The sequence below is a fragment of the Panthera tigris genome, chromosome E2 (genome assembly GCF_018350195.1).
Source record: "Panthera tigris isolate Pti1 chromosome E2, P.tigris_Pti1_mat1.1, whole genome shotgun sequence".
Lineage (NCBI taxonomy): Eukaryota > Metazoa > Chordata > Mammalia > Carnivora > Felidae > Panthera > Panthera tigris.
The window spans coordinates 33976716-33990994 of record NC_056674.1 but is presented as its reverse complement, the minus strand read 5'-3'; the positions used below and the strand labels follow the sequence as shown (position 1 = coordinate 33990994).

Sequence of the window (14279 nt, the reverse complement as noted above, 5' to 3'; positions counted from 1 at the left end):
TTAGCACAACCTAAAGTTAAATAGCTGTCTTCCTTTCCTACAAAATTATACATTGACCTTAGAACTTTGCACTCTAATCACCTCTTCCTTACATGCTACTGCTGTCCAGGACTTGAGTATGGTCGTGTTGAACACCACAAATTAGATTGTGTTTGCCAGTTCCTTTGTTCACTATCCCTTCCTTCTGTGATTAAAGCCTTCTTTCTGGGATCATTTCTTTCCTTGTTGAAGTGCATTCTTTTTTTTTTTTTTTTTTGACTGCCCTAAATATTAGCAGTAATGGTGGAGCTTGGGGTATTGCACTAAGCTACGCAGCAAGGGAAGTACGTTCTCTAGATAGTCTTTCAGTGAAGGTCTTTTGGGTGACTTTCAGAATCATTAACATGTCACTAAAGAGATTTCCTTTAATCTTTAAGAACTTAAATAAATTTTCATCATGTATGAAATTGTCCGGATATTCTCAAAATCCATCTGTGATTCTAAGCAAGATGAATGATAAGGACAACAAAGAATCTGAAGTTTAGGTGATGCCTGAAGATCTACTGCTTCACCCCTTGAATTGGCCAGGGGTTTATGCTGTCCTTATAACAGTAATGTAACTGGAAGGAGATTAGGAACCTGAAGTGAAGACTTTTCATTTCAGATCATCCCAGTTCTTTGAGGCTACCTAAGGCCCATATAATGGTTATTGGAATTCCTGTGTCCCAAAGTTTTAATCCCCACAATTGGACATAGCTCAAATTACCATGTTTTTTGTTACAGCTCAGAGAGCGGGAACAGCGTGAAAAGACTGAAGTCGGACACTGACCCAGATGACAAGAGTCAAGGTAGGGTGGCAGCTTTCATTTCACTGTTTACTTGTAATACACATGAACCATAGTACAGGGCTGGATCTCAGCACAGCTGTGAAGGAATGCATGGGTCTCTGAGCAAGCCGATCTAAATTTAGTTTACCAAACTGTTTTCTACCAGGCAGGATTTATACCCAAGAGTATATGTCAACTGCCCTGCCAAGCAATATGTTAGAAACCAGTGGAACTGATAAATGACAACTGTGCTTTCCCAGAAGTGCTTACAAAGCCAAAGCCCTGGTCCCATCACTTCTGCTCACAAAGGGTTTTTCTCTGTGTCCCCCAAATGTCAAGTTTCTTGATTTCACCTGGCTGGCTACCAGTGAGAGGTAGAATGCCTGGCTCTTGCTGATGGTTGGATCAGATTGAGCCTGGAAGCTTAATACAGTCTCCAGAAGCATACTTTCTTTGGTGGTTACTTTTATGCAATCAAATCTGGCACTGTTTAAGTGGCACAGAGTTGTAAGTGAAGGTGAGTGTTCCTGAGGGCCGGATCGGGGATAAGAAATACAAGAGCGTTTTTAGTTCTACCCCTGACTCCCTGGGGGACTGAGATTCTGCGCTAAACTCAGTGGGTCGTCTATAAAACAGGGCTTACATTGATTTCTCCCTCAAAATATAATGGATATTTAAAAATGTATATCTGCTGAGCACCAGTAATGGTGCGCTGTTGCTGATAACTTTTTGCTCTAGAATTACTTTTAAGAAGGACATTGAGTGAAGAGTCTTCTTTCTACATATATATCCTCTTCCATCCAATTCTGCTTCCCAGAGAGAAACAGTATTATACATTTCTTATGTGTATATCTGGAGCTATTCTGTGTCTGTATAAGCAATTACAAATATATGCTTTTAAAATTAAAAAAATGTTTATTGAGATAACTTAAAACATATTCAAACATTGAGATAATAAGGAACCCCATCATGTAGCTTCATCAGTTTTTTAACACATATCCAATCTTATTTATACGTCCTTACCTATAGTGTTTTGAGGCAAATGTCAGACATTATATTGTTTTATCCATAATTCTTCTGTACATATCGCTAAAAAATAAGGGTTCTTTGTTTTGTTTTGTTTTTGACATCACAGTGATCTTTTTTTTTTTTAATATGAAATTTATTGTCAAATTGGTTTCCATACAACACCCAGTGCTCATCCCAACAGGTGCCCTCCTCAATGCCCATCACCCACCCTCCAGTGATCTCTAAATAATATCAGATAGCATATTAGTATTCATTTTCCCCAATTTTCTCACAATTTTTTTCTTGACAATTGGTTTTTCAATTATTTTTTTTAATGTTTATTTTTGAGCCAGAGAGAGAGCAGGGGCTTGAACTCACGAACTGCGAGATCATGACCTGAGCCGAAGTCAGATGCTCAACCAACTGAGTCACCCAGGGGCTCCATTGACAATTGGTTTTTTAAAAATTAGGATCCAGGGGCGCCTGGGTGGCTCAGTCGGTTGAGCGTCTGACTTCGGCTCAGGTCACGATCTCGCAGTCCGTGAGTTCGAGCCCTGCGTCGGGCTCTGGGCTGATGGCTCAGAGCCTGGAGCCTGGAGCCTGCTTCAGATCCTCTGTCTCCCTCTCTCTCTGACCCTCCCCCATTCATGCTCTGTCTCTCTCTCTGTCTCAAAAATAAATAAACGTTAAAAATCAGGATCCAAGCAAGGATCAGTCATACATTGTATCTGGCCTATATGGCTTTTAAAAAAATATTGAGATACAACTCAGTGCCATAAAATTCATTCTTTGAAAGAAGCACAATTCAATGATTTTGTTTTAATATGTTCACAGAAATGTGTATTCATCACCACTGTTTAATTCCAAAATGTTTCATCACCCCAAAAAGAGTCCCCATGCCCATTAACAGTTATCCCTGTTCTTCCCTCTCTCTAGCCACTGGCAACCACTCATCTACTTTTCTCTCTGTGGATTTGCCTTTCCTGGACATTTCCTATAAATGAAATCATTCCATCTGCGGCCTTCTGTGTCCAGTGTCTTTTCACGTGTTTACAAAGGTCATCCATGTGGTAGCACGTATCGGGACTTTTTACGCTGAATAATATTCTGTTGTATGGCATGCTGCATTCTGTCCAGTCATCAGTTGATGGGCATTTGGATTGTTCACACGTTTGGGCTACTCTGAATGATGCTGCTAAGAACATTTATGTACAAGTTTTTGTGTGACCAGCTATTTTCACTTCTCTTGGGTGTATACCTGGGAATGGAATTTCTAGGTCATATGGTAACTCTGTGTTTATATGGTTAACTTTTTGAGGAACTGCCAAATTGTTTTCCAAAACAACTGCACCATTTTTACATTCTACCAGCAGTATCTGAAGGCTCCAGTTTCTTTATATCCTCGTCAACACTTGTTATTGTCTTTTTTATTTTGTTTATCTTTGTGGGTGGGAAGTGATACTTCATTTCTCTAATCACTAGTGGTGTTGGCATCATGTACTTATTGGTCATTTGTATATCTTCTTTGGAGAAATATTTACTCAAATCCTGAGCCTATTTTTAAATTAGGTTACTTGTCTTTTTACTGTCGAGTTTAAAGAGTTTTTTATATATTCTGGTTACTAGACACTTGTCAGATATATGATTTACAGATATTGTCTCCCTTACTGTGAGTTATATTTTCATTTTCTTGATAGAGTCCTTTGGAGCACAAACATTTTTAGTTTTGATGACATCTGACTTACCTATTTTTTCTTTGGTTGCTTGTGCTTTAGGTGTCATATCTAAGAAACCATTGCCTAATCCACAGCCATGAAAACTTACACCTGTGTTTTCTTCTAAGTTTTATGGCTTTAGCTCTTCCATTTTGGTCTTTGATCCATTTTGAGTTAATTTTTGTATATGGTTTGAAGTAGGGATTCATTTTCATTGTGTGTATCCAGCACCCTTTATTGAAGAGACTTATTTTTTCCAGACTGAACTGTCATGGCACTTTCGTTGAAAATCAGTTGACCAACATGTATGGGTTTATTTCTGGGCTCTCTCTTCTCTTCCATTGATCTGTATGTCTATCCTTATGCCGTTACCACACAGTCATGATCACTATAGCTTTGTAGCAAGTTCTGAAATTAGGAAGTGTGAGTCCTCCAACTTTGTTCTCTTTCAAGATCATTTGGCTATTTGAGGTCCCTTGCATTTCCATATGAATTTTGGGATCAGCTTGTCAATTTCAATAACAAAGGCAGTTGGAATTTTAATAAGGATCACCTGAATCTGTAGATCAGTCTGGGAATATTGCCATCAGATAGCATCTTAACAACAGACTAGTGTGCCTTTTAAGTCTCATTTGGCCTATAGGTTCTTCTTCCTTTTTATGTTTATTTTTTGCTTCCTTTGTTTTTGTGAAGAAACTGGGTCTCTTTGTCCTGTGGTGTTTCCCATGCTCTAGATCTTGTTGATTATATCTCCATGGTGTTCCTTTATTCCTCTGTTTCCTGTGAAAATGGTAACTAGATCTAGAGCTTGATCAATTCAAGTGTTTTGGCAAGAATACCTCATATGTTGTTTTGTACTTCCTGTCATCGTCATTATTTTAATTAACATACTCTGTTCATTGCTTAATTCACCTGTAGTATCTTGGGAATCATTGCATGACTGTACATAAAGAGCTTCATTCCTTTTTAAGACTATGTAGTATCCTGTTATATGGTTGCAACATAGTATGTTTTTTCTATTTCTTATAATGGACATTTAGATTGCTTCCATGCTTTCTCTGTCATGATGTTTTATTAAAAACTTTGTACATGTGTTATTTTTCACACCCATGATATGTTAGGTTAAATAGAATTATTGGGACAGAGAAGATAGACATTTGTAATTCTGATAAATATTGTAAAATTGCCATGCAAAGAAGTTATCCCAGTTTACATTCCCATCAGCAATATAGGACTTCCATTTCACAGATATCTTTCTAATATATAGGAAACTTGCTAATCTGGATGTGTAAATAGGATTAAGTGTATACTGTGGGCGTATACACATGCACATACCCACAAGTACATAAAACTTCATAGAAATCTTAAGTGTACTTCAGCTAGCCCTGTCTGTGTCTGGTGCTTATTCCCTTGTAGGAATTATTTGCATTAGTCAGTGGAAAGGAAAACTTGTGTGGCAGTTTTTGTTTTTGTTTTTTTTAACGTTTATTTATTTTTAAGACAGAGTGTGTGAGTGAGGGAGGGGCAGAGAGAGAGGGAGACACAGAATCTGAAGCAGGCTCCAGGCTCCAAGCTGTCGGCACAGAGCCTGACGCGGGGCTCGAATGTATGAACCATGAGATCATGACCTGAGCTGAAGTGGGACGCTTAACTGACTGAGCCACCAGGTGCCCCACTTGTGTGGCCTTTTGAAACCATCTTAGGGGGCACCTGAACGGCTCAGTTGGTTGAGCATCTGACTATTGATTTCGACTCCGGTTAGATCTCACAGTTTGTGAGTTTGAGCCCTGCATTGGGCTCCGCACTATCAGCGCAGTGCTTGCGATTTTCCCTCTCTCTCTGTTCCTCCCCTGCTTGCACTCTGTCTCTCTCAGAGTAAAATAAAATAATAATACTTGTTTAAAAAAAAACCATCTAAGGCAGACACCATGTTTCAGAGCCACCTTTTAATCTCTTTGTCTTCCCTTCCACTCTCATAGCAGCATTCTTACAGCTGGGCAAGAGATACCCTCTTTTGGTAGTAAGGCCCCATTGGAAGAATATCCCCTAAAAGCTTGCTTGAAAGTCTTGTCCTTCGCAGTAGAAAGCTTTGTGCCTTTGTTCCGCCCAGAAAAGAACTCTGTGACCCTAATGGAGATTCAGGTTTCCCCCATTGGGGGCTCTGGACTTAGGCTCTGAGCAGAGCCAGTGAACGCACAAGTTGGCCCCATCGACTCTCAACTCACGCATCTGTTTGAATCCCAAGAACATTCCGTATTAGTAATTTTCGGTGTTAATTTGGTATAACAACGTGGTCCTGCAAATGCAGAAGCTGGCAGGAAACTTCACCAAATGGGTGAGATCAGAGGGCACCATTTTGTTCTCTTTGGACAGTTGAACTATTTTTGGAATGAAATTTGTCAGAGTTGCAGTCTCTTTTCTTTCTTGAAACCTAGATAATCGGGAGATTTGGTCTTTTGGCTTAAACTCTGCTGATGCCATTGTGGTCCAGATTTCTTGGTTTCATTTCGTGGCTGGCTTCCGTCCTTCCGTTAGGCCAGCTCTAGTCTTGCACAGGTACTCTGAACTTGATCCTCCTTTTCTATCTAAGATAGACCCTAAAATTCAATTCACCCTTGAAATTCTTAATAAAATGACATCTCATTGAACAGCTTCACATAAATTACTTTTCTGAGTAACTGATTTATGAATCAGGTTTTTTTAAAGCAAATATTTCATTTTTTTAAATATGTATTTATTTTGAGAGAGAGAGTGTGTGGGCAGGGGAAGGGCAGAGAGAGAGGGAGACACAGGATCCAAAACAGGCTCTGCACTGACAGCAGAGAGCCTGATGGAGCTCGAACTCATGAACCGTGAGATCATGACCTGAGCCCAACTGAGCCACCCAGGCATCCCTTAACCAAATATTTCTAACAGAATACTGAAAGTATCACTGTATATGTGAAAATAATAATACAGGGAATGTTCAAATAATGAATAATGTACAATTTGATGTTGGGTCCCAAATTTTCACCCCTCCCCCCCCAATTTAGCTATTTGCAATGAGATGTGTAAAATATCTTTAACACATGGCAAATGCTGGCCTGCTCTGTTCTAGACCCCATGCCATAGGGACGGAGTGGTGAAGAAGGAGCCCTTGCCCTCAAATGGCTTACAATGAGAGCATACAGACAAGCAACCCGTTTTGTTGTTAGACTGTCCATTCTTCTGCAGCCTTCCTGGCTGTAAGAGTGGGGTGCCCATGAGGTTACAGAGATACATGGGGCTGTTCCTCCCCAATTTAAGTAGACTATGATGCTCTTTGAACTTTTGCATTTGCTTTTCTAAAAAATTGTCTGCATTGGCAGTATATGCATAGAAGATTCAAAAGGGGCAAAAGAATAAATAAAGTTTATTTATTCATTCTAAAATTTAAAAAGTTTGGAATAAAAAAAGTTAAGTCTCCCTGTTCCCCAACCGCTCTGCTGATCTCCCCAGGACAACCACTGTTACCAGTTTTATATGTATTGTTTTAAAAATTTTTTTTTTCAACGTTTTTTTATTTATTTTTGGGACAGAGAGAGACAGAGCGTGAACGGGGGAGGGGCAGAGAGAGAGGGAGACACAGAATCGGAAACAGGCTCCAGGCTCCAAGCCATCAGCCCAGAGCCGGACGCGGGGCTCGAACTCACGGACCGCGAGATCGTGACCTGGCTGAAGTCGGACACCTAACCGACTGTGCCACCCAGGCGCCCCTATATGTATTGTTTTAGACATCGTCATGCATGTCCATGGGCATGTTCCCCTCCCTACAGATTATAGCTTACACATACCCTTGCCTCTTTCACATAGCATAGTGGTTTGGTACCAGCACGTAGAGGCTTTACTCTTCTTCATGGCCGAATAATAGTCCATTACACTGGTCCCTTATTAATGAACCTTTCAGTTGCTACTGTCAACAGTGCCGCAGGGCATGTTCTCATATGAACATCATTTAAGATTGAAGGACGTTGCCAAACTGCCCCACATCCTCTCAGCAGCATATAAAGATGCCTGTTCCCTATACCTTCCCTCCTTATAGATTGTTTCCTCTCCCAAGTTTAAATGTCTGTTTTGCTTTTTCTGTGAACTATTTGTACCTTGTGTCCAGTTTTCTATTCGGTTGTTGGTTGGTGTCAGAAGAACCTGATCTCACAAAGAAATTGACTTTTGTGATATTTGTTGCAAAATCTGCCTCTGCTTTCATGAAGTCTTGTAATCACCGTCTTTACGATCAGTGTCGGCTCTCAGGTCACGTTCTTACATCTCTGTGTTTCAACACTGCCTTTCTTCAGCAGCTTCTTTTTCCCCTATTAGAACTTCCTGTAAGACCAGCAAATCCACTGAGCTTCTCAACCCTGTGTACTGGCCGCTGGAGGTCTCTTCTTGCTTCTCAGTGGTAGTTTTGATTTCCTCCTGACTTCATATACTTGGAACCATGTATCCTTTTCACATTTACATAAAGTGTCAGTTAGGGGCTCGTAAAGGCAAAAGCCAGGAAGGTATATGCTTGTCAGCCTGAGACACTGAGGTTTAAAGTCCAGCACTTAGTCTACAGTGAGCTCTGGTATCATTCTAGTACATTATTTTTTGATTCAGATTTAGTTTAACATTTTCTACTCTAAGTGGCCTTTAACCTTGGCCTGGTCATTTGACCTCCTTCATCAGTAAGATGGGGATACCTACACAGCAGGTTGTTGTAGTGATTCATTGAGTCCGGAAACATTTAGAGGCAACAGGAGTGGTGGAGTAGAGTCCTTAACTTCTCTTTTTACTTCTAAGTGCCGTATTCCCCTGGATTGAGGCTTTCCATCACTGGGGTGCTGCAGTGACTCTGGGTTTCCCGGAGCAAAAAGAGCCTTAGCTATGTGGTCACATTTTGCATGGCTTTATTTTATTTTTTTATTTTTTTATTTTTTAAAAATTTTTTTTTTAAATTTTTTTTTTTCCAACGTTTTTTTATTTATTTTTGGGACAGAGAGAGACAGAGCATGAACGGGGGAGGGGCAGAGAGAGAGGGAGACACAGAGTCGGAAACAGGCTCCAGGCTCCGAGCCATCAGCCCAGAGCCTGATGCGGGGCTCGAACTCACGGACCGCGAGATCGTGACCTGGCTGAAGTCGGACGCTTAACCGACTGCGCCACCCAGGCACCCCTTGCATGGCTTTAAAATGTTCTCTGAGTGTGGCTTCAGTTTTCTCAGTTGTAAAAGAGGAACACAGCTGTCCGATGCAGGGGACAGTAGTGATGACTGCACAGGGCGGTTTGGGGCTTCAGGGTAGAGCCCGAGGCGCTGTGCCCCGCACGTGGAAAGTACCCTGTGAATTTTGGGCAAAATGGTGAAGTCACAGTGCTTCCTCCTGTTTTGCAGAAGCCCCGTCCTGCATGTCTCTTGGAAGCACGTCCCTGAGCACTCCTTCCATCCACTGCCCCTCCGCCGCGGTCTGTATTGGCATCCTCCCAGGCTTGGGTGCCTATTCCGGCAGCAGCGACTCCGAGTCCAGCTCAGACAGTGAAGGCACCATCAACGCCACTGGCAAGATCGTCTCCTCCATCTTCCGAACCAACACCTTCCTCGAGGCCCCCTAGCTCCCGTGTCCCTCCCAAGCTCCTGCCCAAGAGTAGACCGGACGGTTTGTTCTGCCTACGGGCATTACCTCCCTCAGAACTCCTTTGCCTGCTTCCTGTGCGCACCGTGACATTTTTAACCTCATCTAAAAATGTGCCAGAGTCCACTTGTGGCCCGACTTGTGTTTGGTTTCTCTTTTCACTCCAGTGCAGATGTCCAGACCTGTCCTGCTGCGTCTTTCCTTGCTGATGTGCTGGGGGGAGGGGAGGAGGGCTCAGCAGAAATTCCACTGAAAATGCCCTGGGAAGATAGGCACCCACTGGTGTGCAGAGTGTTTGGATCATGTTGCTTTCTTTTTTTCCTTTCCCAACAGCACAAAGAAGCAAGGGCAGTTATTGGACAGGTATTATTTAAACATTCGGCTCTAGATGACCATCCCGTTTGGTTGTACTGCATTGTGGAACACATGGGGGACGGGGGGGTGGGTGGGAGAAATGAGCCGGGTGACGGAATGGCGACCTCCCTTGGAACTAACCAATTCTCGATGTTGTGTGACTAAGTAAAGATTCTAAACTGCGTCTGCAGGGAGTGTCACTTAACACTCATCACTCATTGTGAAATTTCTCCTTATTCTTCCTTCCTTTTCCTTCTCCTTCCCCTTCCTCCCTCCATCCAGTGGCGTTTAAGACTCTAAAGCTTGGAGAAGCAAACAGGCCTTATCTCATCGTGGCCAGGAAGCAGAAGTGCTATTTAGGTGTGTAGATGCAGTGACTTATTTCTGGCAGCTTGTAGGATCCTGAGTGCACACCAGTGGGACACACCTGCATCTTCTGCCCCTGCTGGGTACTGTCGAGGCCCCTCTCCATTTGCTACGTTTATAGTTGTGGCTTCTAACCACGGAAGCTCTTACTGGCCTAAAGGTGCTGCCCTGTCCTTTCCTCCCCTCTGCTCTTTCCCCTTTGCACACAGGGCAGCTTTAAGGCTGTGAGCAGCGAAGACTTAGAGGTACTGTCCCACCTCGGTCTCCTAAAGGGAAGCAGGCACTTTCCCTCCAGGATGGAGTCAGATGAGGTATGAAGGCCTTATGGACCGAGGGAGGTATGGGCTTTAAAAAAAAAAACAAAAAAACGGCTCCCCACTTCAGGAGAATGAATCTGTACGGTTCTCTCTTCCCCTGGGTTCCTACGTCAATTGTTTCTACTTCTCTGGGTGTGAGACGGAGAGAGACACACAGAGAATGTGTTGACACTGTGATGCTGGCAGGCAGAGAAGCTACTCAGTCTTCGTGTGGGCAGAGAGGCCCCTGGATCTCCTCCAACCCACTCCTTTTCCCCTTCCATTGCAGTGACACTCCGGGCCTGTTAGCAGATGGTGACTTCCCTTCACCCATAAGTGATGCCTTGTGAATTCTTCCTCCTTTTCAGAACCACTCAGTGCTAATTGTTCCCGTTGGTACAGGCGCATCAGCTTCATCCTAACAAACAAGACATTTAGGTAAAACTGTGTAGGCACCTTCTGCTTCTCTGCTTCATTGTTCCTGCGATCGTGCTGTCATTATTACAGTACGTACCCAGAGCAACCTCACCTCATTTCAGGAGGCAGACCAAGGATTCAAAATCACTGTCTTTGTGTGGTTTGACTTTTAGGAAGCCATTACTATAACTTGTGGCCTCTGTTGTTGTTGGAAGTTGACAAAATGTTACAGGGATTAAAACTGCACGTTAACTTGAAAGCTGATACATGTCAGAGAACAAGATCTTGCTTTTCCTGTACCGAATCTTGCACTCCCAGCCCCCTGCGCATTTACCAGCACAGCTAGATTGTGTTGAGAAAGTTGAGGCTCTTCAGATGGAGATTTCTGCTCTTGATGTCACAGGAAAGACTGAGAGTAACCGGTGGCACCTCACTGTGTTCATTGTACCTGTTGGTATAGAGTCCTGGAACAGAGACACACGCCCCATAGAAACTATGACTAGCAGAGCAGGCTCTGGTCTCCCCAGTAGAGGAAGCAGCCTTGGAAAGCATCCAGTGTAGACAGTGTGGTTTAGACCCAAAGAAGGATGGAAAAAACGGGCTGCTTTAATCTACAAAGTACAGCACTCAGGCCTTAATAGATAATTGGGGTTTTATAACTAGGTGACAAGGGATAAAGGCAAAGTGTGTGTATTGGGGGGCAGAGGGTGCTTACATTGTCCTGAGTGGTAGTAGTCTTACAACTCTTGAATCCTTCAAGGGAGAAAGCCTGTCTCTGAGGATCTCTATTGCCAGTTCTCTCTGGATGATCTAGTCTGTGTCACACCGTGCCCTCTCAACCAGTTCTGCTAACTTCTGACCCTGTCATTTGAGTGGGGAGAAAGCATGAAATTCAAAGCATTCATTTTTCCATCTATAAAAAAGCTGGGGAGCTGATGTGACTGGACCTGAGAGGTGGCTGGTGATCTGTTTACATAGGACTTCCCTGATCTCAAGACCCCAGGGGAGAAAAAACCTGGCTTCTCAAATTTAGACTGGGGTGGGGGTGGGGATCTCTAGCTTTCTTCAGACGTATCTTAGACCGGACATTGGAAGTTGGGCCCCTAGCTAGGGATGACCAGTGCCCGCTCTTTGCGTCCTTGTTCTTTCCAGTTTCCACCTTAGGTTCTTCCCTTCTGGCTACCTCCTTTCTACCCAGGACAAGCTGCTTTTGCCTAAGACTTCCCCCACTGCTTCTGCTTCTCCCTGGGAACGATGCCTAGTTCTCTCTTCCCTGGATGTACCATAGTGGTTTTGTGCTCAGAGCCAGACATTTTCTAGCTGGGTCACTGGGACAAGGTCCATAACCTCTCTGGGCCTCAGTTTCCTCCTCGGAAAATAGGAATAATGAGACCAGCTTTCTAGTGACGGTGAAAGATAATCTGGATTAGGTACTTAGTGTGGGATCTGGCACACAGCGCTCAGTAAATGGTAGCCATCTTCAATAGCCCTGTTACTGCTGGCCTCCCCTGTTTTGCGGTGGGCGTCCAGAGCTTCCGTTAGTGCTGATTTATGGCAGGTTTTCCCCATCCTACTGGCAGTACTTGGTTGCAGCTAAAACACTGACATGATGAAGGGTCAGATCTGGTCGTCAAAGCTCCAACCACCAGCTTCTGCTGTATGCTTCCTCTCAGCTAAATGTTAATTGCTTAGGCACACCCGGTTCCTTGGCTCGCGTGTCCTATTCGTGGGTATATGGCTCAGCTGTTGTCTTAAGCCCCTTCCAGAAAAACAAAAAGGAGAGCTTAGTGGTGGTGCACCATTATTTGGACTTGAGCGTCCAAATCAAGCGTTGTCTTGATTTCCTGGCGTGCCCAGCCTACTTACACGTAACAGTATGGAATGTAAGTTCTACTTGGTGGGAGGCTAGAATCTTGGCAACTTCGTTGTAGTCACAGGGTGAACACAAGAAGCCAGTTGCACATTCGTGCCTTAGTGACGCTGGCAAGAGCTGGCGTTTTGCTCCCTTACCTGCTGGAGCTATGGTTTAGGGAGAAGGGGAGTGTCCCAGCAGTGACAGGCAGAATGTGGCCCAGCATTAGCATTTCACAGAGGAGAAGGACAGCAAAACCCAGAGACAGCCACTACTCTGAGCTGTTGGCTGGATTCCACCCTTACTGTTTTAGTAACAGGCATGTCATTATGCCTTGTGTGGATTTGTTTCATTCATTCATTGTATACCGAGAGGCTGCTATGTGTGTGCCAGGCACTGGTTGGGACGTTTGTGGACCATTTTTGTGGACTGTAATATCTTTCATCCTAAAAGTCCCACGAAGCAGCCCTTCTCTACATTTTATAGAGAAAATCGAAATTCGTAGTGGTTCTATGACTTGCCTGTGACTGCACAGTTAGGTGACAGAACCAGAATTTGAATTTGAGCCTTTAACTCTGTGGTGTCAGTGAAAATTTTAAACAAATGCTAGTGCCCAGGCCTCAGCAGCAGTGATTCAAGGGTGGGGGGGTCTTTTAGATTTTGAAGTTCACTTTTTAGCTTGCTATCCATGTACCAAGAATCAAGTACCAGCATCACCGAAGCTCAATTTGTTTTTGAGATATAATTGACATTAGTTTCGGGTGTGCAGTTTATTCAGTACTTGTGTATATTGCTAAATGGTCTTTTTATTTTTCCTTGTGATGAGAGCCTTTAAGATCTAGGCTCTTGGCAACTTTCAGATATAATACAGTATTATCAACTATAGCCACCATGCTTTACGTTACACCCTCAGGACTTATTTATTTTGGCTTGTTGTTTTTTGTTTTTTGTTTTTGTGCGCCTGGTCAGGAGTTCGGGTGCATTCCTTTCCCCTGTGAACTTGAGCCAGCTGGGAGTAGAGGGCTTGCTTGACTGATTTACTCAACCTGGGCAGAGAAGGGGAAAGAAAGCAGAGATGTCAGGGTCTGCTCCCATGTGAAGCCTGGAGGTGAGTGAAGGCTGTGGCCACCATACCTGAGGTAGGTGGTCCATAAGAGTTTGAGCTTTTGAGATGGACCCCAACATAAGGCAGGGATTCTCTCACCAATCTGGTAAATTCTTCCCATGGGGAGGTAGAAGGGAAGGGTCTGCATGAGAAGTGCCCCCCACCCCTTGCAATATACGTGTCCTGTAAGGGCCAAGGAGGGGATGTGGGGCTGGGAGGAAGAAGGCTGCCCCCCTTTAGAGACCTCTGGTCAATGATAAGTTGACAGATTAGGGGGTATATCTCAGGGGTAGAGGATTTGACTGCAGGACTTGACAGATTCTTCTAGGCTGGGTGGGTACAAACTTCCCTGGATGTGACATCCAGCTAGACTCATGTCGGCTTCTGAGCAGGTGGGCAAACCAGCAGACTTGTGCTATTTAGCACGCAGTCTTACAGCTGGCATAAGCAGGAGTTAGGCATGACCCAAAGGAGGCCAATACACTAGCCCTGGGATTCCATCCGTGTTGCCAGCTGGCCCCTGGGCCATTGTGCTGTGATTTCCCAAAGGTTCTTTGGGGAGCAGAGCTCCATGCGATCCTGCAGCCCTTTCGGAAGTGAACGTGTCCCTAAAGGATATTTCGACTTTTGGTGGCCACAGAACCAGCAGGGGTAGTGGAAGCTTAGAACGAAGATCTCCTTCACTCGCCCTCACCAGACAGACCTCGGTTCCCGAGCCTACCAGGTACCCAGA

General features: G+C 43.9%; 1 protein-coding gene across 6 annotated transcripts in view; it reads left to right on the top strand.

Moving 5' to 3' along the window:
• Positions 1–9282, top strand: part of PSME3IP1 (proteasome activator subunit 3 interacting protein 1) — a 31553-nt gene extending 22271 nt beyond the window's left edge. For all 6 annotated transcript variants that reach the window (XM_042968738.1, XM_007090205.3, XM_007090204.3 and 3 more), the window contains exons 6-7: positions 763–827; positions 8919–9282. In XM_042968738.1, the coding sequence (XP_042824672.1) occupies positions 763–827; positions 8919–9136 (283 nt within the window). In that variant the 3' untranslated portion in view covers positions 9137–9282. The remainder of the gene's footprint in view (positions 1–762; positions 828–8918) is intronic.
• Positions 9283–14279: the final 4997 nt, after the last annotated feature.